Source organism: Oncorhynchus tshawytscha, linkage group LG28 (genome assembly GCF_018296145.1).
Source record: "Oncorhynchus tshawytscha isolate Ot180627B linkage group LG28, Otsh_v2.0, whole genome shotgun sequence".
In the NCBI taxonomy this organism is placed as follows: Eukaryota; Metazoa; Chordata; class Actinopteri; order Salmoniformes; family Salmonidae; genus Oncorhynchus; species Oncorhynchus tshawytscha.
Window position 1 is genome coordinate 37,173,655 of NC_056456.1, and position 24,514 is coordinate 37,198,168.

At 42.9% G+C, this 24,514-nt stretch overlaps 1 protein-coding gene across 2 annotated transcripts; it reads left to right on the forward strand.

Annotated features, from left to right (window-relative positions):
• Positions 1-2,146: 2,146 nt before the first annotated feature.
• On the forward strand, positions 2,147-19,291 carry LOC112227237 (tetratricopeptide repeat protein 19, mitochondrial-like). Of its 2 annotated transcripts, XM_042308182.1 has the most exons (10): positions 2,165-3,442; positions 3,727-3,818; positions 4,805-4,915; positions 5,300-5,338; positions 5,797-5,853; positions 6,220-6,281; positions 6,671-6,765; positions 14,355-14,509; positions 16,344-16,506; positions 18,595-19,291. In XM_042308182.1, the coding sequence occupies exons 1-10, from the start codon at positions 3,160-3,162 to the stop codon at positions 18,753-18,755; spliced, it is 1,218 nt and encodes a 405-aa protein (XP_042164116.1). In that variant the 5' UTR covers positions 2,165-3,159; the 3' UTR covers positions 18,756-19,291. The 2 variants fall into 2 exon arrangements, with proteins under 2 accessions (XP_042164117.1, XP_042164116.1); XM_042308183.1 differs by lacking the exons at positions 16,344-16,506; positions 18,595-19,291 and adding an exon at positions 14,619-15,017 and having other exon boundaries at positions 2,147-3,442; positions 14,355-14,584.
• Positions 19,292-24,514: the final 5,223 nt, after the last annotated feature.

Consider the following 24,514-nt stretch of genomic DNA (forward strand, 5'->3'; position numbering starts at 1 on the left):
CAACAAAATGGAGTCGTGGTCAGCTTTTCCGAAAGGGGGGCGGGGCAGGGCCTTATATGCATCGTGGAAGTTAGAGTAACAATGATCCAGGGTCTTTCCACCCCTGGTTGCGCAATCGATATGCTGATAAAATTTAGGGAGTCTTGTTTTCAGATTAGCCTTGTTAAAATCCCCAGCTACAATGAATGCAGCCTCCGGATAAATCGTTTCCAGTTTGCAGAGAGTTAAATAAAGTTCGTTCAGAGCCATCGATGTGTCTGCTTGGGGGGATATATACGGCTGTGATTATAATCGAAGAGAATTCTCTTGGTAGATAATGCGGTCTACATTTGATTGTGAGGAATTCTAAATCAGGTGAACAGAAGGATTTGAGTTCCTGTATGTTTCTTTCATCACACCATGTCACGTTGGCCATAAGGCATACGCCCCCGCCCGTCTTCTTACCAGAAAGATGTTTGTTTCTGTCGGTGCGATGCGTGGAGAAACCCGTTGGCTGCACCGCTTCGGATAGCGTCTCTCCAGTTAGCCATGTTTCCGTGAAGCAAAGAACGTTACAGTCTCTGATGTCCCTCTGGAATGCTACCCTTGCTCGGATTTCATCAACCTTGTTGTCAAGAGACTGGACATTGGCAAGAAGAATGCTAGGGAGTGGTGCACGATGTGCCCGTCTCCGGAGTCTGACCAGAAGACCGCTTCGTTTCCCTCTTTTTCTGAGTCGTTTTTTTTTTGGTCGCTGCATAGGATCCACTCCGTTACACTGGTTGTAAGGCAGAACACAGGATCCGCATCGCGAAAAACATATTCTTGGTCGTACTGATGGTGAGTTGACGGTGATCTTATATTCAGTAGTTCTTCTCGGGCTGTATGTAAAGAAACCTAAGATGACCTGGGGTACTAATGTAAGAAATAACACGTAAAAAAACAAAAAACTGCATAGTTTCCTAAGAATGCGAAGCGAGGCGGCCATCTCTGTCGGCGCCGGAAGTATCCTGCCGCTCCATTAACGTGTATTGTGTAGTGCAAAAAAATAAATGAATGATTTAGTTATGTTAGTAATTAGTGTCATGTCTCTTGGCAGCATTCTGCCTTTTCCCTACAGTTTTCAGCGATTAGCTTCACCCACGACTGGCTCATATGGTACACCCGAAGTACATTCAATTCCAAAGGAATGCTGCATTAGTCTTTCAGTATTGCGTTGCAGAGCCAGTGTGTTCTGTGTTCTAGGTGGTCAAATTGCCTGCGAAGACTTGACAGAAATAGTAGCAAAAGGTGAATGTTGAACTTTATTTTATTACTTTTTAAAACTTTTTTTTTACACACACACAAAAAAAAACGACGTATACATAAGAACAATGTACAGACAACACTCATACACCAACTACATCTCATCTTCCCAGACCAGCATGCTCACAGCCACTTGGCCGTATTAAAATGTACCAATGTGCTTTTTTCGGTCACCCCATGCAATTTCAATAATAAATCATTAGATTGTTCCATTGTGTCAATGATTTCGGATTGATTGACTTCCACGTTTCTAGTATACCTTTTATCGTTATTAGAAGAGAATCGTCCAGCCCATTGGGTATCTCACTACACCCTCATATGCCATGTCTTGAAATATGCAGACAGCCGGATTAAAAGTACATTTACATTGTAGTACTTGACTGCCATCTTTCTAGTTTCGCCCACAAATTCCGGATTTAAGTAGCATTCCCAGAAAAGCATGGATTAATTGCGTTCATATTTTATCTGCATGCTTCTTGTACTTGATTTAATGTTTTTTTAGTATGTTATTTACAATGTTACTTATTTTATTACTATGACACCATTGCACTGCGTGAAAAGTCTGCAAGGCCATGACAATACAATTAGATTTGACTGGGATTTGATTTGTAGGCACTAGTGGATCTACGTGACCAGGAGTGCCCTCGTTATCTGATATTTTGCACACACAATATTTTACAGTACTTTTCCAAATGAACATGGCATCCGATGCAATATATATATATATATATATATATATATATATATATATATATATATATATAAATAAGTGGCGATAGGGAGTAAGGCAGGCAGCTGGCTTGATGCTGAAACAGCGTCTTGCCTCAGACTAGCAGCAGTAGCGTCGCTGATCCGGAGAACCGCGCGCGAGTGAGGAAAACGGCACGTGAACGCGAGCTATGTACTTTGACACCGTTGCACTGTGTGGGACGTTTATTTTCTAACTGCGATTTACATTTGATGCACCTGTAGTGTACAGCAGCAGTCATTACTGCAGCAGCGGAAAAACCGGACACTGTCATTCCCAGATAGTCCCTCGCGCTAGACAAATGCCGCGTTCAAAACAACTGGAAACTTAGAAGAAGAAAAAAGGTCAAATAATGACGTCAGTGATCTTCAGATCGGAGCTCCTGAAATGTCCCGAGTTCTCAAATTGGATGACCGTTCAAACCGATTTTTCCCAGTCGTAGCTCGTTCTTCCCTGAGTTCCCAGTTGTTTTGAACGCACTGAAGTCGAAGATTATCCAAATCCCCAGTTGTTTTGAACGCATCAAAAGGTTTGTGGGTAGCTGTCAAATAGCTTAGAAGAACGAATTTGTTGTGTAACTTTATAATGCATTTTTTTTTGTTCGGTACAAACCTGCTCCAAACTTCAGAAGAAATACCCGTAGACCTTCGTTCTCCATTTTTTAACTGGAGATCTCATCCTGGTAACGCTACTCTGCTATCGTTTTTTCCACTGCCATGAAAAGCTCATCAGCCACGGTTGTTTAATCGTTTCTGATGCTCCTCTGCACCCATTTTTCCCATTGTACCAAATAACTCAACAGCTACTGCTGTTAATCGCACGGTAATAAACACATTCAACAGCTGTACTTTAGACATTAAGGAAAAAGTACACTTCAGATGCTCATAAATAAATCAACTAAAAGTAGTCGTATTGACCGCAGGCGCATAGAATCACTTCCGGCACAAGTTTTTTTGTATTGCCCTTCAAAATACAAAATAAAAACATTGATGTATTCAATACATATGCGAAAATATTATAATTAATATTATTGCTGTTATGTACAACTTCCCTTTTATGTTGAACGCTTTTTGATTACAGGGAGTGACGTGTTTTGGTTTTCCACCAAAACCTCCGACTGAATTGTAATGTATTTTAAAATGGCGTTACTCGCTGTCACTCGTGCATTCTTTACTAATAGGAATCAAATAAAGCAATGTATGTCAGAGGGCTTCCGCAACCTGTCTTTAGGTAGTCGAGTTCATGCGAGGACACAATCATTGAAATGTCTGAAAAGGACGACTTCTCAATCGTATGCTATCCATGCTACTGTGCACAGAAGGTCACCGCTATACCGCAGCTGCGAAAGCAATGGCGATGAAAATAGTCGTGCTACTAGTAACTGGACTTATGCAATGGGGAGTGTAATTGGTAAGTAAGTTATTGTCATGTTAGATGTTTAAAATACTCTTCCCTAGTGTGTGTGTGTGTGTGTGTGTGTGTGTGTGTGTGTGTGTGTGTCATTGTCAATACATTAAACTTCTACCAAGAGACTCTCATCGATCATCTTTTACATTGATGTGCATATGATTTGCATTATTATGAGTCCTTCAACATGTCATTACAAGAACGTGGTTAACGTTCATAACAGGTCATTTGAGTCATTGAGTGACCTAAATGTTTTGTGATCTACACCCCCCCCTCCTCGTTCATAGCGTTCTCTCTCTTCAGCAAAGCTGAGGAGGACACCAGAACTGATGCCCAGAAGAAAGAAGATGAGATTATTTTACTTTTGAAGAGAGCCAAGGTAACTGATTGTCATTGATGCAGGCAACTCCTCAATCCAGTTTCTACCTAGAATCTTAATCTCAACGAGAAGTACTGTACCATGCAACGGTATTTGCCAAGAGATTATATGCAATCTTGTGAATCTAACACCCTGACTACACTGCTCGCGTGCGCAAGCGTTGCAAAATACATTTAGGAATCTATGTTATTAAATTATTGCACCCACACTGCTCGCGCCAACGACTGTCTGTGTTGCCAAGGGCTAAAATAGAAGTCATTTCTATTTCTGACTCCGATCGCGCTGCATGTCCTGCCTCTCCCATCTCCTCATTGGTTTATAGAAGCAGGTACCCACGTGCCATCTCCTCATTGGTTATACCCACGTGGGTGATTGAAAGACGAACTGTTGCCTGTTGTCGTGGTAATACTATGAACGTTTAGATGCCGATCACCATATAAGTTAAACAATGAAAAGGCCTGGAAGGGGGAGAGATGACTAGAAACGATTCGGTTGACCGTTTTTACGTGTGGATTCATTGTTGGAGTAGAGGACCTTGTGCATTTCAGGTAAAATAACAACCTAATGTTTATATCCCAGGACAAATTAGCTAGCAACAGCAAGCTAGCTAAATAGGACAAATTAGATAGCAGCAGCAAGCTAGCTAAATAGGACAAATTAGCTAGCAAGTGCAAGCTAACTAGCTAAATTGCCATAAATGTTTAGTGCTTTTTGACCTGTCCCCAAATTAATATCATTGGTTCGGAGTTTGTTTTGATATTTTAACCTGCGTGTCGTGATCGCGTTTGGTGTAGGGGGACCAAATAAATGTATGCACGATAGCCGGTTTGGGTTCCGTGTAAGTGTAATCAACGTAACATTTTAATTGTATCAATTCAGACCCAAATGTTTGTCATATCTGTTCTAGACATTATGTTTTGATGAAGTGTCATTTCTTTACATGTTATGTCTGAGTAACATTGGTGTGTGTGTGTGTTGTGTTCAAGCTCAGTATGATGCGGGGGCAGTTGCATGGAGCCAATGGATTCCTCCACCAGGCCATCGCGCTGGCCCACCAGACTAACAATACACAAGCTATCATCTACACCTACAGCTTGGTAAAAGCCTTGACTATTTAACAGGACGTTTTTAACTTGTTCAAATGTGCTTCAAACCGTGTTTATTAGCCTACACAGTGAACTTGTGGGAACACGTGTGGTTGACTGGACTTAATTGACACGTGATTGGTCTTTGCTTCTGCTGTGCATTATTTTAAGAATCGCAGCCTCTTGCATTAGTGATATTGCACACACATTGATACAGGTTGTGATAATGATAGTTTTGAGGTATCACTCAATACACTTTGATGGAGTAATATGCTTACTCAGGAATTTCTGTAAGCATTTTTTTATGTAATGCCATGCATGGTATTAATGCCACAGTTGCCACAGAAAGTCAGCCGCACATCATTATTGTTGTTTTATTGTCCCCGGTCTCTACAGATGGCGAACCTTGCCTATGTCCAAGGTCAGCTGGATAATGTGAGTAATAGCAGAGGTCGCCACTCTTTCTCCTCTTCAGTGAACCCCCACCTACTGTCCCACTTTTGGGATTCTGCTTATCAAAATTAACTAAGTTATAAATGTGCAAGGAGGACTGCCACTATTGACGTTTCCTAATGTATGTGGTCTTCAAAGGAGGGCACAAATTGAGACGAGCCAATAGGGGAAGTCTTGGCATTTTTTTTCTATCCTGTTTTTGTGGATGTCTGTAAGCTGGAGGTGAAGATGATGTCATATATTGCGGAGTCTACCTTTGAAACCATTCAGTTGTACTCAGCTCATGAGGCATTCATAAGTATTTTCTTCAAGAATTCGTGGTACATCATTCATTGAAATGACAATTGAGCAGAGGTTAATGTGATTGTATTTTTTATTTTATGCTTGTGTTTTGAGCTGTTTTGCTGACTTCCAGTGACCCCTGTGCTCTTCTCCCTCAGGCAGAGAAACTGTTCAAAGTGGCAATGAGTTTCATGTTGTCCGGAGGAACACCACAGGTGAGGGTTGGTTGTGTGTCTAAGTAAGAGGTTAATGGCGTGGTAAATGTATAAAAATGTCTGCACTCATTACTGTAAGTCACTTTGGATAAAAACGTCTGGTACATGGCATATAGTTTATTAATAGCAGAGGAATAGAATTGTTGTGACATCTGGACAGTAGAGTCGCTGGCTACTGAAGCAGATTTTTGATTTTGAAATGAAGAGGACAATCTATCTATTGTCCATTTTGAAGAAAGAAGTACTTTCTGGAATAGTTTTGGGCTCAGCGCCGTCAATTCAGAAACCATTGGCAGTGCATTGTGGTCCAGACACTCAATGCTATATTGCTACTTCAGTCTTTTTCTCTCTCCCTCGGGTTCAAAGGATGACAATGGGGTCATTGAGATGTCCTTGAAGCTCGCTACCATATATGCCGGCCAGGAGAAGTAAGTGAACTTCAAAAGTAGATGTCTTCATTGTGAGTTTAAATGGACATTGGAGCAATTGAATCAGCTTCAAGGTTTAAGGCAACCAAATGAGTTTTAGTAACCTTACCTCTTAAACAATGGACATAATCTAAATTAGGAGGCACCTTTTTGATGCATACTTTTAATAGATACAAATAAGTCTCTGATAGGAGCCAGCCAGCTTAGTTGATTAAGAGTGTGCCTATACACCATTAGAAGGCCTCTACCCAAAGGTTTTCAGTTGAATGGTTGTTTTTCCTCCCTGCGCTTGGTTGTAGTCCTGTATTATAAGACTACATTTTCATGAACCACCCCCCCAGTACCACGGTGCACCATTTACCAACTGTAACCTGTTTGTTTCTTCTCAGGAATGACTTGGCAGAGATGGGTTTCCAGTTTTGCACTGAATCCCTTGAAACCAAGTTGGAGAAATTCAAGGAACTTCCTGCTGAGGAGCAATCGGGTATCTAACGACCAAACCTTCCATTTGTTTTTAGCTGTAATAGCATAAGATTGTGTAGGACTCTGGATGATGTCATCATTATGTTGTCATCCAGAGTCACATTTATTTTCCAAGCTACAGTATGTCACGCTACTTTACATACAGAAGGTTTTTAAAGGGCAAAATAGTTTGGTCTGCTTCTTTTTTTTGCCATTGAAAAAACTATCACGATACTGGTATCGTCACAGCCCTAAACAGGATCCTCGTCTATCTCCTGTCCAACACTGCTTGTGTGTGTGTGTGTGTGTGTGTGTGGCACAATGCTGTCTGCTAAAAATGCATATCACTTGACTCAAACTTGCCTGTAGCTCACATCATTATCACAAATCTAGGCTTACATTTTAGTCAAAACAGCACGGTCTTGGTCTGACAAGCAAAGCGACTCACACAAATCTTTAATGCTAAGAAAAATATATGTTTTTGTTATAAGATGCATGAAGATGCAATCTATACTTTTATCATTTCTTCACCACTAATTCATTTTAACAAATTTGAAATGCTAGCTTCATAAGTAAATTATCCATTTCAAGCTATTTTAACATGTCAAAAAAGGCCTAAGCTAGTAATTGTTGGTTGATGGCCCATTTCTGGTGAGCTTGCAAAGTAAACCATTACTATTCTTGATCAACAAACAATTTTCGGAGCTGCATATTTATTTTGGCATTCCCCTACACTACACCCCATCCCATAGCTGTACAGCAAATCAGCAATCTGTTCGCTAGCTCACTGACCTGTGTAGATTGACATATTGCTGTTCCAATCAGAGGGCTGAGTGTGCGTTTCGCTAGCCAGTCTGTTGCACATTTTCTTTTGCAAGGGCGATGCTGCAGCTACTGTCTCTGGTTGTGTGGAGAGTAATCCAGACACTCTGTGCAACAAAATTCAAGTCATCAGTCAGTCAAGTCCCGAGCCTTGAGGCTCCAAGTCTCAAGTTATTTTATTTTTTGTCGAGTCTCAAGTCCAAGTCATGTGACTTGAGTCCACAACTCGGGTATGTTCAAATTGTCCCTGTAGGAACAACATCCTCTATGCACTTCCTGATAAACCAGCCTTGAGACCGGGTCAGTATATTCGTCAGTGTTATTCCCAGAGACAGCTCGGAACATATCTCTGTCTGTGTGATCAAAACAGTTCTGCAGCATGGATTCTGATTGGTCAGTCCAGCGTTGCACAGATGTTAACACTGGTGTGTCCTGTTTTAATTTCTGCCTATAGGCAGGGAATAGCAGAATAGAGGCATGGTCTGATATGCTGAAGGGGGAGGCGAAGGAGGGCTTTCTATCTGTCTCGGAATGAAGAAAAACAACACTGATCCAATTCATTATTTCCGCAAGTAAGGGAAGAGATGTGTTTTGAGGAATTTTGGGAGAATTTTCCTTTAAAGTCCACAATGGATCTGGCCTTGGGATGTGCTGTTTCCAATTTGCTCAATGTCCTGTTTAATTTTTCGAGTGCCAGTGCAGTGTCTGTTTGTGAGGGGGGGGGTGTACACATCCATGATACAAACAGCTATAAATTCTCTTGGGAGATAATGGGGTCGGCGTTTGATTGTAAGCTATTCTCTGTCAGGGGAACATACTGGTTTGTACATTCCTAAAATCACACCATGAGTTGATCATAACACATACTCTTCCGCGCCACTGTTTTTCCCACAAAGCTCTTTTACCCTGTTCGCGTGATGTACCTACAACCCGTGGGCTGTGTAGCTTGATTAACATAATCTGTCTCACAGAATCTTGGTTGTGTCTTGTATATCTGATAGGAAATCTGAGCTCACAAAGTTTATTGTCCAGGGACTGTACAGTAGTAGGTTATATACTAGAAAGGGGAGGGTGGTTTAATTAGATGAGAACTCCAGCTCGCCTTCCCCTCCTCTGTCGGCATCTTTTTGGAAAAAGGGCTCTCGTAAGCAATGAAACTGCTTTGGGTAGTCTAGATGGAGTATCCTTCTCCAGTAAGACTAATTTGTTTTGAGTAATCTCGATATGATGTCCAGAAGTGCTTGTCGGTGATGGGGAATAATACTAGAAACCTTCTGATCAAATGAAGTAAAAAAATATATTTAAAAACACAAAATAATCAAGAGTGCTAAATTGGCAGGGAGCTAGCAACAGGGTGACCATCGTCAGCACCATCTTGTTTTAAAAGCCAGTCCATTGTACTGTTCAGTGAACAACAGACTGTCAGTTCATTGTAAAGTGCAAGCCTCTTCTTCTCTAGCTGTGTTGGGCCCTATGGTTTCCACCAAGGTGGCATAGCAGTTCAGATGTCTTTTGTCCTCGTCCTGTATATATATATATATTTACAACTATTTTCACATACATTTTATTTTTATTTTCCATCATCTTCAAAACACTCTCCTGCAACCCGCCTCACCAATTTATATTTATAAAAAAGTATTATTTACCTCAAATCTGTAATCCTCCAAGAAGCTAGCCTGAAACTAGCCAGAAGCTAATCAGAAGCTAGTTCAGAAGCTAGTTAGCTTCTTTACTGGCAAATCGTTAGTATTCAGCTAACCACGGTTTGTGGTCATCAGCTATCCTTTAGCTCGAAAATCTATCGCCAGTTCTGTAGCGCGGCTCGGAACGGAACATACCAGACCAATTTTTCTCTCCATGTCCCTGGATTTCTACTGCTAACTCTGGACATTCATACCCGGATCTCACAGCTAGCTAGCTGCTATCCGTGTGACTATCGGCCTTCGTCGATTCCGGAGCAAACATAAATTATTCCGGAGCTAGCCAGCTCCGTCAATCACTCCTGAGTTCCATCAATCCCTCCTGGGCTGCAGTCACCTATCCGGACCCGTTTTACTGCCTACGCGGAGCCCCACCGGGCCTTCACAACTGGCCTGCCGACGTTATCTACCCGAAGGAGATCCGGCTGGCTCCTCCGTCGCGACGTTACCTGAACGCCCATCTGCGGCCTGCTAATCGTTAGCTGTCTTACCAGCTGCTATCTGAATAGACAAATCGGACAATTTATTTATTTTTATTATTATTATGTTTTCTTCTTGGGCCTCTAACTATATCTATTGTTTTCATTTTTGTTGTTTGATTTGGATTAATCCCCTCTACCACACGGAACCCCACTAATCTACTGACGGAACGCAAGAGGTGGCTAATAACAGACCTCCATCCTATGCTAGCTTGCTACGGATGGCCGGGCTAGCTGTCTAAATCGCCGTGACCCCCAACCAACCTCTCCACTCACTGGACCCTTTTGATCACTCGACTAAGCATGCCTCTCCTTAATGTCAATATGTCTTGTCCATTGCTGTTCTGGTTAGTGTTTATTGGCTTATTTCACTGTAGAGCCTCTAGTCCTGCTCACTATACCTTATCCAACCTATTAGTTCCACCACCCACACATGCAATGACATCTCCTGGTTTCAATGATGTTTCTAGAGACAATATCTCTCTCTTCATCACTCAATACCTAGGTTTACCTCCACTGTATTCACATCCTACCATACCTTTGTCTGTACATTATACCTTGATGCTATTTTATCGCCCCCAGAAACCTCCTTTTACTCTATGTTCCAGACGTTCTAGACGACCAATTCTCATAGCTTTTAGCCGTACCCTTATTCTACTCCTCCTATGTTCCTCTGGCGATGTAGAGGTGAATCCAGGCCCTGCAGTGCCTAGCTCCACTCCTATTCCCCAGGCGCTCACTTTTGACGACTTCTGGAACCGTAATAGCCTTGGTTTCATGCATGTTAACATTAGAAGCCTCCTCCCTAAGTTTGTTCTATTCACTGCTTTAGCACACTCTGCCAACCCGGATGTTCTAGCTGTGTCTGAATCCTGGCTTAGGAAGACCACCAAAAATTCAGAAATTTTAATTCCAAACTACAACATTTTCAGACAAGATAGAACTGCCAAAGGGGGCGGTGTTGCAATCTACTGCAAAGATAGCCTGCAGAGTTCTGTCCTACTATCCAGGTCTGTACCCAAACAATTTGAACTTCTACTTTTAAAAATCCACCTCTCTAAAAACAAGTCTCTCACCGTTGCCGCCTGCTATAGACCACCCTCTGCCCCCAGCTGTGCTCTGGACACCATATGTGAACTGATTGCCCCCCATCGATCTTCAGAGTTCGTGCTGCTAGGCGACCTAAACTGGAACATGCTTAACACCCCAGCCATCCTAAAATCTAAACTTGATGCCCTCAATCTCACACAAATTATCAATGAAACCTACCAGGTGTCCCCCCAAAGCCTTAAACACGGGCACCCTCATAGATATCATCCTAACCAACTTCCCCTCTAAATACACCTCTGCTGTCTTCAACCAAGATCTCAGCGATCACTGCCTCATTGCCTGCATCCGTAATGGGTCAGCGGTCAAACAACCTCCACTCATCACTGTAAAACGCTCCCTGAAACACTTCTGCGAGCAGGCCTTTCTAATCAACCTGGCCGGGGTATCCTGGAAGGATATTGATCTCATCCCGTCAGTAGAGGATGCCTGGATATTTTTTTTAAATGCCTTCCTAACCATCTTAAATAAACATGCCCCATTCAAGAAATTTAGAACCAGGAACAGATATAGCCCTTGGTTCTCCCCAGACCTGACTGCCCTTAACCAACACAAAAACATCCTATGGCGTTCTGCATTAGCATCGAACAGCCCCCGTGATATGCAGCTGTTCAGGGAAGCTAGAAACCATTATACACAGGCAGTTAGAAAAGCCAAGGCTAGCTTTTTCAAGCAGAAATTTGCTTCCTGCAACACTAACTCAAAAAAGTTCTGGGACACTGTAAAGTCCATGGAGAATAAGAACACCTCCTCCCAGCTGCCCACTGCACTGAAGATAGGAAACACTGTCACCACTGATAAATCCACCATAATTGAGAATTTCAATAAGCATTTTTCTACGGCTGGCCATGCTTTCCACCTGGCTACTCCTACCCCGGACAACAGCACTGCACCCCCAACAGCAACTCGCCCAAGCCTTCCCCATTTCTCCTTCTCCCAAATCCATTCAGCTGATGTTCTGAAAGAGCTGCAAAATCTGGACCCCTACAAATCAGCCGGGCTAGACAATCTGGACCCTTTCTTTCTAAAATTATCTGCTGAAATTGTTGCCACCCCTATTACTAGCCTGTTCAACCTCTCTTTCGTGTCATCTGAGATTCCCAAAGATTGGAAAGCAGCTGCGGTCATCCCCCTCTTCAAAGGGGGGGACACTCTTGACCCAAACTGCTACAGATCTATATCTATCCTACCGTGCCTTTCTAAGGTCTTCGAAAGCCAAGTCAACAAACAGATTACCGACCATTTCGAATCTCACCATACCTTCTCTGCTATGCAATCTGGTTTCAGAGCTGGTCATGGGTGCACCTCAGCCACGCTCAAGGTCCTAAACGATATCTTAACCGCCATCGATAAGAAACATTACTGTGCAGCCGTATTCATTGATCTGGCCAAGGCTTTCGACTCTGTCAATCACCACATCCTCATCGGCAGACTCGACAGCCTTGGTTTCTCAAATGATTGCCTCGCCTGGTTCACCAACTACTTCTCTGATAGAGTTCAGTGTGTCAAATCGGAGGGTCTGCTGTCCGGACCTCTGGCAGTTTCTGGGGGTGCCACAGGGTTCAATTCTTGGACCGACTCTCTTCTCTGTATACATCAATGAGGTCGCTCTTGCTGCTGGTGAGTCTCTGATCCACCTCTACGCAGACGACACCATTCTGTATACTTCCGGCCCTTCTTTGGACACTGTGTTAACAACCCTCCAGGCAAGCATCAATGCCATACAACTCTCCTTCCGTGGCCTCCAATTGCTCTTAAATACAAGTAAAACTAAATGCATGCTCTTCAACCGATCGCTACCTGCACCTACCCGCCTGTCCAACATCACTACTCTGGACGGCTCTGACTTAGAATACGTGGACAACTACAAATACTTAGGTGTCTGGTTAGACTGTAAACTCTCCTTCCAGACCCATATCAAACATCTCCAATCCAAAGTTAAATCTAGAATTGGCTTCCTATTTCGCAACAAAGCATCCTTCACTCATGCTGCCAAACATACCCTTGTAAAACTGACCATCCTACCAATCCTCGACTTTGGCGATGTCATTTACAAAATAGCCTCCAATACCCTACTCAACAAATTGGATGCAGTCTGTCACAGTGCAATCCGTTTTGTCACCAAAGCCCCATATTCTACCCACCATTGCGAACTGTACGCTCTCGTTGGCTGGCCCTCGCTTCATACTCGTCGCCAAACCCACTGGCTCCATGTCATCTACAAGACCCTGCTAGGCAAAGTCCCCCTTATCTCAGCTCGCTGGTCACCATAGCATCTCCCACCTGTGGCACACGCTCCAGCAGGTATATCTCTCTAGTCACCCCCAGAACCAATTCTTTCTTTGGCCGCCTCTCCTTCCAGTTCTCTGCTGCCAATGACTGGAACGAACTACAAAAATCTCTGAAACTGGAAACACTTATCTCCCTCACTAGCTTTAAGCACCAACTGTCAGAGCAGCTCACAGATTACTGCACCTGTACATAGCCCACCTATAATTTAGCCCAAACAACTACCTCTTTCCCAACTGTATTTAATTTTAAATTTATTTATTTATTTTGCTCCTTTGCACCCCATTATTTTTATTTCTACTTTGCACATTCTTCCATTGCAAAACTACCATTCCAGTGTTTTACTTGCTATATTGTATTTACTTTGCCACCATGGCCTTTTTTGCCTTTACCTCCCTTCTCACCTCATTTGCTCACATTGTATATAGACTTGTTTATACTGTATTATTGACTGTACGTTTGTTTTACTCCATGTGTAACTCTGTGTCGTTGTATCTGTCGAACTGCTTTGCTTTATCTTGGCCAGGTCACAATTGTAAATGAGAACTTGTTCTCAACTTGCCTACCTGGTTAAATAAAGGTAAAATAAATAAAAAATGGTGTCTTCTCTCTAGTACAGTGTGTGTGTGTACGCTGTCCTTGTTCTCCTTTCTTTGTAAATGTTGTCCAATTACAATATTTAAACCCTCATAATGTCATCTGTAATCCGGGGCGTGACAGAACAGCACAACAAACACTACTCCCTGTGAACTGAATGTCTCAAGCAGACTGATGCAGCTTTTCCTCTAGAACATTCTATGTGTTTTTCTCTGTCCCTTTTTTAAAAAACTTTTCATTCCTAATCCTTCCAAATCAAGTCCCTGCCAATGACAGGCATTACCATTGCACAATGCAGCCACAACCATGCTTGAAATGATGTTGTGGCCTGGCTGGTGTCGTGGTGCTGTCTCAGGCACACATTATTTACTGTGACGGTATAGGCTGGAATCCGGCCTAATACCCTGTGACATAGAGAGAGGACATCTTTCCCCTTGGTCACCCTCTCGCACGATCTGGTCAATAAAATCAGAACGTTTAAATAAAGAGGGCGATGTTATCTTCTGAAAAGTTTTGTATAACTTTGCTTTTAGTATGGTGTGCATTCAACTTGTGACCTTTTGATATTGAGCTTGCTCGCTGACAGCATCAATCCTTGTGTTTCTCCCTCTCTTCAGAGGAGTTGCGGAAGGAGACCCGGCTCCTACTGGGCCTGACCCTGGACTCCCACGCCCGCTACATGGTCGCTATACACCGCCTGAGCCAGGCGGTGGTGGACTACAAGCAAGCCTTGCTGATCTGTCAGGAAGAGCAGGGAGAGACCCACCCACAGGTACCAGTTGGCCAGGAAGAGCAGGGAGAGACCCGCCCACAGGTACTAGTTGTCCAAGGAGAGACCCGCCCACAGGTACTAGATGTCAGGAAGAACAGGAAGCCCACAGGTACTAGATGTCCAGGAAGAGCAGGGAGAGACCCGCCCACAGGTACTAGTTGTCCAGGAAGAGCAGGGAGAGACCCGCCCACAGGTACCAGGAAGAGCAGGGAGAGACCCGCCCACAGAAGACTGATGTCTAAATGCTTTGCAGTTATGCGTCCTGATGTTTTGTAACCTATCAAATTTTATTGGTCACATACATGGTCAGCAGATGTTAATGAGAGTGTAGTGAAACGCTTGTGCGTCTAGTTCAGTAATGTCTAACAATTCCACAACTACCTAATACACACATCTTTAGGTATGGAATAAGAATATGAACATATAAATAATGGATGCGCGATGGCATAGACAAGATGCAATAGATGGTATAAGATGCATTACTCATTTCATATGGGAATATTGTAAGATATGTAAATATATATTAAAGTGGCATTGTTTAAAGTGACTAGTAAGTCGCTGTAGGCAGCAGCCTCTCTTAGTTAGTGATTGCTGTTTAGCAGCATGGCCTTGAGATAGAAGCTGTTTTTCAGTCTCTCGGTCCCAGCTTTGATGCACCTGTACTGACCTCGCCTTCTGGATGGTAGTGGGGTGAACAGGCAGTAGCTCGTGTGGTTGTTGTTCTTGATGTTTTTGGCCTTCCTGTGACATGCGGTGCTGTAGGTGTCCTGGAGGGCAGGTAGTTTGACCCCGGTCATGCGTTGTGCAGACCACACCACCCTCTAGAGAGTGGTTGAGGGCAGTGCAGTTGGCGTACCAGGCGGTGATGCAGCCCGACAGGATGCTCTAGATTGTGCATCTGTAAAAGTTTGTCAGGGTTTTAGGTGACAAGCCACATTTCTTCAGCCTCCTGTGGTTGAAGAGGCGCTATTGCGCCTGGACTCCCACGCCCGCTACATGGTCGCTATACACCGCCTGAGCCAGGCGGTGGTGGACTACAAGCAAGCCTTGCTGATCTGTCAGGAAGAGCAGGGAGAGACCCCTGTTGTTGCGCCTACTTCACCACACTGTATGTGTGGTTGGACCATTTCAATTTGTCTATGATGTGTACGCTGAGGAACTTAAACTTTCCACCTTGTCCACTACTGTCCCTTCGATGTGAATAGAGGGGTGCTCCCTCTGCTGTTTCCTGAAATAAACGATCTCCTTTGTTTTGTTGACGTTGAGTGAGGTTGTTTTCCTGACACCACACTCAGTGCCTTCACCTCCTTCCTGTAGGTTGTCTTGTTGTTGGTGATCAAGCCCACTAATGTTGTGTTGTATGCAAATTTGATGATTGAGTTGGAGGCGTGCATGGCCACACAGTCATGGGTGAACAGTGTGTACAGGAGGAGCCTGAGCACGCACCCTTGTGGGGCCCCGGTGTTGAGGGTCAGCGAAGTGGAGATGTTGTTTCCTACCTTCACCACCCTCCAAAGTCCAGGACCCAGTTGCACAGGGCGAGGTTGAGACCCAGGGCCTCCAGGTTAATGATGAGCTTGGAGGGTACTAGGGTGTTGAATGCTGAGATGTAGTCAATGAACAGCATTCTTACATCGTTATTACTCTTGTCCAGATGGGATAGGGCAGTGTGATCAGTTCTTTGCCTTCTTGAGTACAGGAACGATGGGAGGCCATCTTGAAGCATGTGGGGACAGCAGACTGGGTGGCATTTATGCATCATTTATGCATCCTTGCTGTTTTGTAACCTAGAAGTTCATCTGTTCTTACTTTCTTTCTGCTGTCTTGACTATAGTCCTTGGTGCTGATGAGTGACCTGGCCACCATCCTGGACATGCAGGGTTGCCACGACGAGGCTCTGCCCCTGGTGAAGCAGGCTGTGGAGCTAAGCAGAGAAGCCGGCCACCCTGACCAACATGTGCTGCTGGGAAACATGGCAGGCATCCTACTGCACAATGGTAAGGAGGGATGAAAATGAGGACAACCTCTAGGAGGGCCTTGGTTTCCTCCAACACAAGCCAGATTTCAGTGTCACAACATTAACTTTTATTGTGAACTCGCTAAATGAATGTATCTCCGTTGGTAGAGCATGGCTCTTGCAATGTCAAGATAGTGGGTTTGATTCCCGGGAACCACCCATAAGTTAAAAAAAACTAAATGGTTGCATGCATACTATGATGTCGTGGTAAAAAACAATAACGGTTGCGTCACGGTGATCGCCGGCCACGGTGAAAAAAAGTAACGCTCCTTATAAGCATACTTTCAATATGTTTTTCCACAGAAGGTGGGTAAACTGTTGAAAGAAAAAACAAGTGGGTAAACCTGTGGGGCCGCACAGATTTTTTTATTTTACCTTTATTTAACCAGGTAGGCCAGTTCAGAACAAGTTCTCATTTACAACTGCGACCTGGCCAAGATAAAGCAAAGCAGTTTGACACATACAACAACACAGAGTTACACAAGGAATAAACAAACAGTCAATAATACAGTAGAAAAAAAGTCTATATACAGTGAGTGCAAATGAGGTAGGATAAGAGGGGTAATTCAATAAATAGGCCCTGGTGGTGAAGTAATTACAATATAGCAATTAAACACTGGAATGGTAGATGTGCAGAAGATGAATGTGTAAGTAGAGATACTGGGGTGCAAAGGAGCAAGATAAATAAATACAGTATGGGGATGAGGTAGTTGGATGGGCTGTTTACAGATGGGCTATGTACAGATGCAGTGATCTGTGAGCTGCTCTGACAGCTGGTGCTTAAAGCTAGTGAGGGAGATATGAGTCTCCAGCTTCAGAGATTTTTGCAGTCCATTCCAGTCATTGGCAGCAGAGAACTGGAAGGAGAGGCGGCCAAAGTAAGAATTGTTTTTGGGGGGTGACCAGTGAGATATACCTGCTGGAGCACGTGCTATGGGTGGGTGCTGCTATGGTGACCAGTGAGCTGAGAAAAGGCGGGACTTTACCTAGCAGAGACTTGTAGATGACCTGGAGCCAGTGGGTTTGGCGACGAGTATGAAGCAAGGGCCAGCCAACGTGGTGGATAGTATATGGGGCTTTAGTGACAAAACGGATGGCACTGTGATCGACTGCATCAAATTTGTCGAGTAGCGTGTTGGAGGCTATTTTGTAAATGACATTGTCGAGGATCGGTAGGATGGTCAGTTTTACGAGGGTATGTTTGGCAGCATGAGTGAAGGATGCTTTGTTGCAAAATAGGAAGCCAATTCTAGATTTAATTTTGGATGGGAGATGTTTTATGTGAGTCTGGAAGGAGAGTTTAGTCTAACCAGACACCTAGGTATTTGTAGTTGTCCACATATTCTAAGTCAGAACTGTCTAGTTTAATGCTGGAATGGGCGGGCAGGTTTGGGCAGCGATCGGTTGAAGAGCATGCATTTAGTTTTACTTGCATTTAAGAGCAGTTGGAGGCCACGGAAGGAGAGTTGTATGGCATTGAAGCTCATCTGGAGGTTAGTTAACAGTGTCCAAAGAAGGGCCAGAGGTATACAGAATGGTGTCGTCTGCGTAGAGGTGGATCAGAGAATCACCAGCAGCAAGAGCAACATCATTGATGTATACAGAGAAGAGAGTCGGCCCGAGAATTGAACCCTGTGGCACCCCCATAGAGACTGCCAGAGTTCCGGACAACAGGCCCTCCGATTTGACACTGAGTTCTATCGGAGAAGTAGTTGGTGAACCAAGCGAGGAAAATCATTTGAGAAACCAAGGCTGTTGAGTCTGCCAATAAGAATGTTGTGATTGACAGAGTCGAAAGCCTTAGCCGGGTCGATGAATACGGCAGTTTGAGTAGGTGCCGCTGCATAAGTAACTGTACAGATATTAACATTAATGAATAACATTTAGTTCAAGGGGGTACAGTGAAGACTTTTTTTACGACTGTTGATCATCTCTGTAGTGTTCACTAAGGCGTGCAATAGAAAACAACAATGTGTGTCGTATTGGAAAAGACCAATTCCAGGTCGTCACACCTGTTTTTCTTTCCTTTTCGTGCCAAATGAACACAATCCTTCTTGTCTCATTTTAGATCTTTTTGAAGAGTCTGTGAAGCTGTACAAGGAGGCCCTGGCTCTGGCCCAGTCTGCAGGAGATGAAGAAGCACTGGAGCAGATCCAGGAGGGACTGAAAGAGGTGGGCAACAGGAGGAAAGCACAGAAGGCAGAAGCAGCCAAGAATAAGACCGACTGATTGGATCAACTAAACTAATCTTATTAACACAACCCCCAAGCAATCTCTCTTAACTTGTCTGTGCTGAAGGGATCTGAGTGGTCAGTGTTAGCACAAGTTATGGAGTACAGGGCATTTAGCTCAGAAAGAGAAGAACAACAACACTGTCACATCGTAACAGATGTCTTGGAACAGTTTCTTACAGTTTCTTACACTGGGCAATTAACAATTATCTGTGAAACCCCAATGATGTTGTCTGTATTGTGGGAAATCTCACTCCTTCAATGTGGTGTCTGTTTGTTGTCAGATTGGCATCAAGATGTAATGGGAACACCTCAGGGCTTAATTAAGTCCGTGGCCAGAATTCAATCAAAAGGTGTGTTGTCGGCAAGCGTAATTGCACTTGACTTTTCAATTATGACTTTATATTTACGTTTGTGCTGGCATCTTCAGAGTTTGTCATGAATGCGATCTCTCCACGAACGTCCATGAACGTCGAGGGGAAATGCCCTTTTACAAAAGGCACAAAAGGCACATTGTTCGACGGAGCGATTGATGACAATGTGTGTTTGAATTCCATCCTGAATGTTGGCGCCTTAGTCTGACTTGCCATTGCTGTCTGAATCACTAAATGAAACTAAGACTTGTAAATGTTGTATGGGCTAGAATGGGACATAGGACTTAACTGGCAGCTTCAAGAGTGAAAGGCCTAATCAATAACCTTTTTGTGAACAGAGATGTATCATAAAAACTGTCTTTAAGATGGTAAAAACTATATATATATATATATATATATATATTACATACAGTGCATTTGGAAATAATTCCGACCTTGACTTTTTCCACATTTTGATGCGTTATAGCCTTATTCTAAAATGGATTAAATAGTTTTTCCCTTCAATCAATACACAATACTCCATAATGACAAAGCAAAAACTGTTTTTTAGAAATGTTTGCAAATGTATTAAATTTACATAAGTATTCAGACCCTTTACTCGGTACTTTATTGAAGCACCTTTGGCAGCGATTACAGCCTCGCGTCTTCTTGGGTATGACGCTACAAGCTTGGCACACCTGTATTTGGGGAGTTTCTCCCATTCTTCTCTGCAAATTCTCTGAAGCTCTGTCTGGTTGGATGGTGCACAGCTATTTTCATGTTTCTCCAGAGATGTTTGATCGGTTTCAAGTCCAGGCCACTCAAGGAGATTGATTCAGAGACTTGTCCCAAAGCCGCTCCTGTGTTGTCTTGGCTGTGTGCTTACGGTCGTTGTCCCGTTGGAAGGTGAGCCTTTGCCCCAGTCTGAGGTCCTGAGCGCTCTGGAGCAGGTTTTCATCAAGGATCTCTGTACATTGCTCCGTAAATTTTTCCCTTTACTGACTAGTGCTCAGACTGTCTGCAATAGGCTAAGGAGAGCCTGGACTGAGGGTTATAGGCCTGTTGTAAGGCAGATCCTCACCAGACATCACCGGCAACAATGTTGCCTATTGGCACCAATCCACCGTTGCTGGACCGGCAAAAGTGCTCACGATTTTGTCTCACCAGGGGTGATGGTCGGATTCGCGTTTATCGTCGAAGGAATGAGCATTACACCGAGGCCTGTACTCTGGTGCAGGATCGATTTGTAGGTGGAGGGTCTGTCAAGGTCTGGGGCGGTGTGTCACAGAATCATTGGACTGAGCTTGTTGTCATTGCAGGCCATCTCAACGCTGTGCGTTACAGGGAAGACATCCTCCTCCCTCATGGGGTACCCTTCCTGCAGGCTGATCCTGATATGACCCACCAGCCATACTGCTCGTTCTGTGTGTGATTTCCTGTAAGACCGGAATGTCAGTGTTCTGCCATGGCCAGTGAAGAGCCCGGATCTCAATCCCATTGAGCACGTCTGGGGCCTGTTGGATCGGAGGGTGAGGGCTGGGGCCATCCCCCCAGAAATGTCAGAACTTGCAGGTGCCTTGGAAGAGTGGGGTAACATCGCACAGCAAGAACTGGCAAATCTGGTGCAATCCATGAGGAGGAGATGCAGTACTTAATGCAGCTGGTGGCCACACCAGACACTGACTGACTTTTGCTTTTGACCCCCTGTTCAGGGACACATTATTCCATTTCTGTTAGTAACATGTTTGTGGAACTTGTTCAGTTGTTTAATCTTAGGTTCATACACATGTTAAGTTTGCTGAAAATAAAGTTAACAGTGAGAGGACGTTTCTTTTTTTTGCTGAGTTTAGTTTAAGTAAACTGGTTTAATCTGTGAGACGACTTGCATGAGTCAGGGCTCCCCCAGATTTTTAGTTGACAAAAGAAAAAACTAATGCAACATTATTGCCTCATCTATACTCAATACTTTTATTGTACAATATTTGACATGAGTTGTACAAACAGAACAGAAACAACTCAATACAAGGAGAGCTGTAATTTAGCTAGACACACAAAGGAAGAGGATGTGTTAGGCCTTTCATTTGTTTTTAGTTATTTTTCAATTATCGATGATACAGCCTCACCCCTCCAAATTTTACCAAGAAAATGATCATTGTCTACAATATGGAATGTAGACATAAATCCATCCGTGGTGCTGAAATGAGAACCTTATTTGAACCTGTTTACACCTGCCGTTAACATGTGTCCTGATATTGTCTGTTAACATGTGTCCTTCGTCCTGATCTTGTCTGTTTACACACATCAGATCACAATGCATATTTTTTATATATATATTAATCTGCACTTGTCAACAAAAAAAAAATTGGGCAGAATCAGAATGTGGGGATTAAGAGCAGGAAAAAGGCTGCATGTTAGCACCAGGTATAAACAGGGTTAGAGTGACTCGATTGCAGCGTGCTCAAGTACAATTCAACTCAAGACATCCACTCCTGTATACAGTGTGGACAGGACATGCTTGACCCCCAAAAATAGGTCTACGGAGGCACAGTACCGACCAGTTATGGGCAACGGAGTAACAAAGATTAATGATCAAATGAGTTTAACATTCATCATACAACATGCCAGCACATTGGTTTTGATCAACTGGACGGTTATATAATCAAGTAGATATTACAACATAAGCCGTATCTGATAATATTTCAAGCGGAACAGAACCCACAATGTTTTACAAATTCATGGTATGAAGTGTACTAAATGAACGCTGGCTTACAAAATGGAAATTGAGGCTCATGCATGTTCCATACAGCCCAGTAAGGGAGCTCAATGGCAACTAAAATTGCATTAAAAAGTTGGTGTGTAACACTAGTTCTGGGTTTCCCTAAACTCGGTCCTCGGACACCAAGGGTTGTTGCGCTTAGTTTAGTTTTTTTTTGCCCCTAGCATTACACAGCTGATTCAACTAATCATCAAGCTTTGATTATTTGAGTCAGCTGTTTAGTGTTGGGGGCAAAACCAAAACATGCACCCCTTGGGGTCCCAAGGACAAAGTTTGGGAAAACGCTGCACTAGTGTATAGTGAGGCACTTGGGCTTGATTGCAGCTAAAATCGATTAATAGTATGTCATGCATGTATAAGGAACCATACAGTCAACAAGCTAAAAATCTGAGGTAAATAATTAGCAACTAAATTTCCATAGTGTAGCCTATCAAACCAAGTTAAAAAGATTGACCTTTCAACAAATGCAAAAACACCAAAAAAAAAGCAATATTCCAATGTGGATACATGTAACATTTGTTCATACAGACTAAAAACACACAGCAACATGGAAAAGGCATATTGCAAGTTATGATTTAAGAAAAATGACAATTCATAGTTTAAAAAAAAAAAAAGGTACATTTTCTCAACAGTGAATTTAATTCAGAAGCTCTTGTAGGTCTATGACTTTCCACTGAAAGACATTAAGGACAGAGCAAAATATTAAGATCGGAAAGGAATGATGATCATATCAATGAGGCAGAAAAATGTATGAATTCAAATTGTGAGGTAAGTCTTCCTCTCAGCTTGATAGGGTTTTCATTCTTAGAAAGAGAAACGCAGCATACTGTGTAAGGGATTGCTGGCAAATTATTCTATTGTCTCCAGTTTAAAACTTGAGTTACTTTCACAGGTTCCATGTCTGACATTTAGTATGGAAGATCTGCCGTTAACCCAGACTTTCCCTGCAATTGAGCAAAGGTGTTAGGTTGGACACAAACACAGAAGTAGTGTTTTGATTTATGGTATCAACCCAGTGGACATTTTGCTCATGGTCTATAACATTTTCTGGTTGTTAACTAGTTTTCTGGTTGAGAAGATGTCCTATAACCAGATTACAACCAACGGGTCTCTTTACAACCAGGTAAAGCAAGAGAAATCGAGAAATGTTTTCATGACAAGGTAAAGAATTCATGGAACAGACCGTATATTTTGGTTGTGATTTGGTCAGAATCTATGTTACAACCAGATTAACACATTATTTAGTTTGCAAAAAAAAAGACCTTAACAAAAACAACCTTAAAAACCATCCTTGTTCCATGTCAATTTTGTCTGCCGGGAACACAGACACGGTCTCCTCAAACGGTGATGGTCAGAGTGACCTATGAAAGACTAATAACGCTTGCGGCGAAGTGGTCATGATTGGAAAGTAACTAAGCAATACAACATGCATTCTAAATGTGTGCATCTTCTTTGTAGCCTTATAACATTGAAACATACCAGGGTGACATACGCAGCGTAGCCTCGGTAACGTTTGAAAAATAATCATCGAGATTGAATTACGCGCTTCACATTTTAGTGTTATGTGCTTCAATGATGTTTCAATAATCTGTGCTTTCTCACAGACATCGCAAACGAAAAGTTACGATTTGCACAAGGGGAATGGCCACACGGAGACTAGGGTTGAATGGCGGGAACCCGGTTACTGAGATTCACGGCCCAAAACCACACCCTTTTCCCGGGATAAATAACTGCGAGAAACCGGGAAATTATAATAAATTATTTCTATGAACAGCATGGCGTGAATGGAATTGAAATTATACCCAATGTCTAAAATCGGGCTTCTCTACGGCATCTGCATGATGAATCAACGCTCAGGGAACATCAGTATGGACCGCAGTTCACAATGTATGTAGACCTAGCATGTCATGGTAAACACAAAATATATTGTGATGGTAGGCCTGCATTTTCTGCAGCATAGTCTATGCTACAGTAATATAAAGACTGAATGTCTTTACATCTGGCTTTAGGGATCACTTGTATTTTTTAAATTGTAAAGATAATGGTTTTATTGCAGCTGCAGTTTTAACTGCAGTTTTAAAAACAGCCCATCACTCGAATAGCTTTGCTTTAAAATCTGTGCACATGCGAGCACACAGTCCTTCTCGCTCTAACTCCATTCAAATTGCATTCTATATATATATATATAGAATATATATATATATATATCTTGCGCAATACGCACACACCCGTGCTCCGCTGGCCTCTTTAAAAACACGCTCCTTAGCTGTTGGAGTCCCATGCAGGAGAAGCTAGACTAGAATAGCTTGGACATTTTAAGCATTTCTTATACCAATAGACTATTTGAAGAGGGACTGAAGCGCTTGTTTGCTGAATGGTAAATACAGCAGCCAGTATAACTAATTTGAAAGAGCGAACGCGCGATGTCGGTCGGCTATAGCAGTTATTTATTCAGACCCATGACCATTCTATATTTGTGAAGAGAAGTGAAAGCCTTCTGCATCTAATTCGAGTCCTATATTGTTCAAGGATGTCATTTAGAATTATGAGAATTAAGGACAACGAAACGTATTTCATTTAACAGTTGAAAGAGAGGAAGGAAGGAAGCAAAAACAAATATAATATGCT

What these genes read in the sequence shown, in the direction of transcription:
- LOC112227237 (XM_042308182.1), top strand. Translation starts at nt 3,160, where the DNA reads ATGTATTTTAAAATGGCGTTACTCGCTGTCACTCGTGCATTCTTTACT. An exon ending in TACTTTTGAAGAGAGCCAAG is followed by an intron (nt 3,819 to 4,804) that starts GTAACTGATTGT and finishes GTTGTGTTCAAG; the next exon opens with CTCAGTATGATGCGGGGGCA. An exon ending in TGTCCGGAGGAACACCACAG is followed by an intron (nt 5,854 to 6,219) that starts GTGAGGGTTGGT and finishes TCGGGTTCAAAG; the next exon opens with GATGACAATGGGGTCATTGA.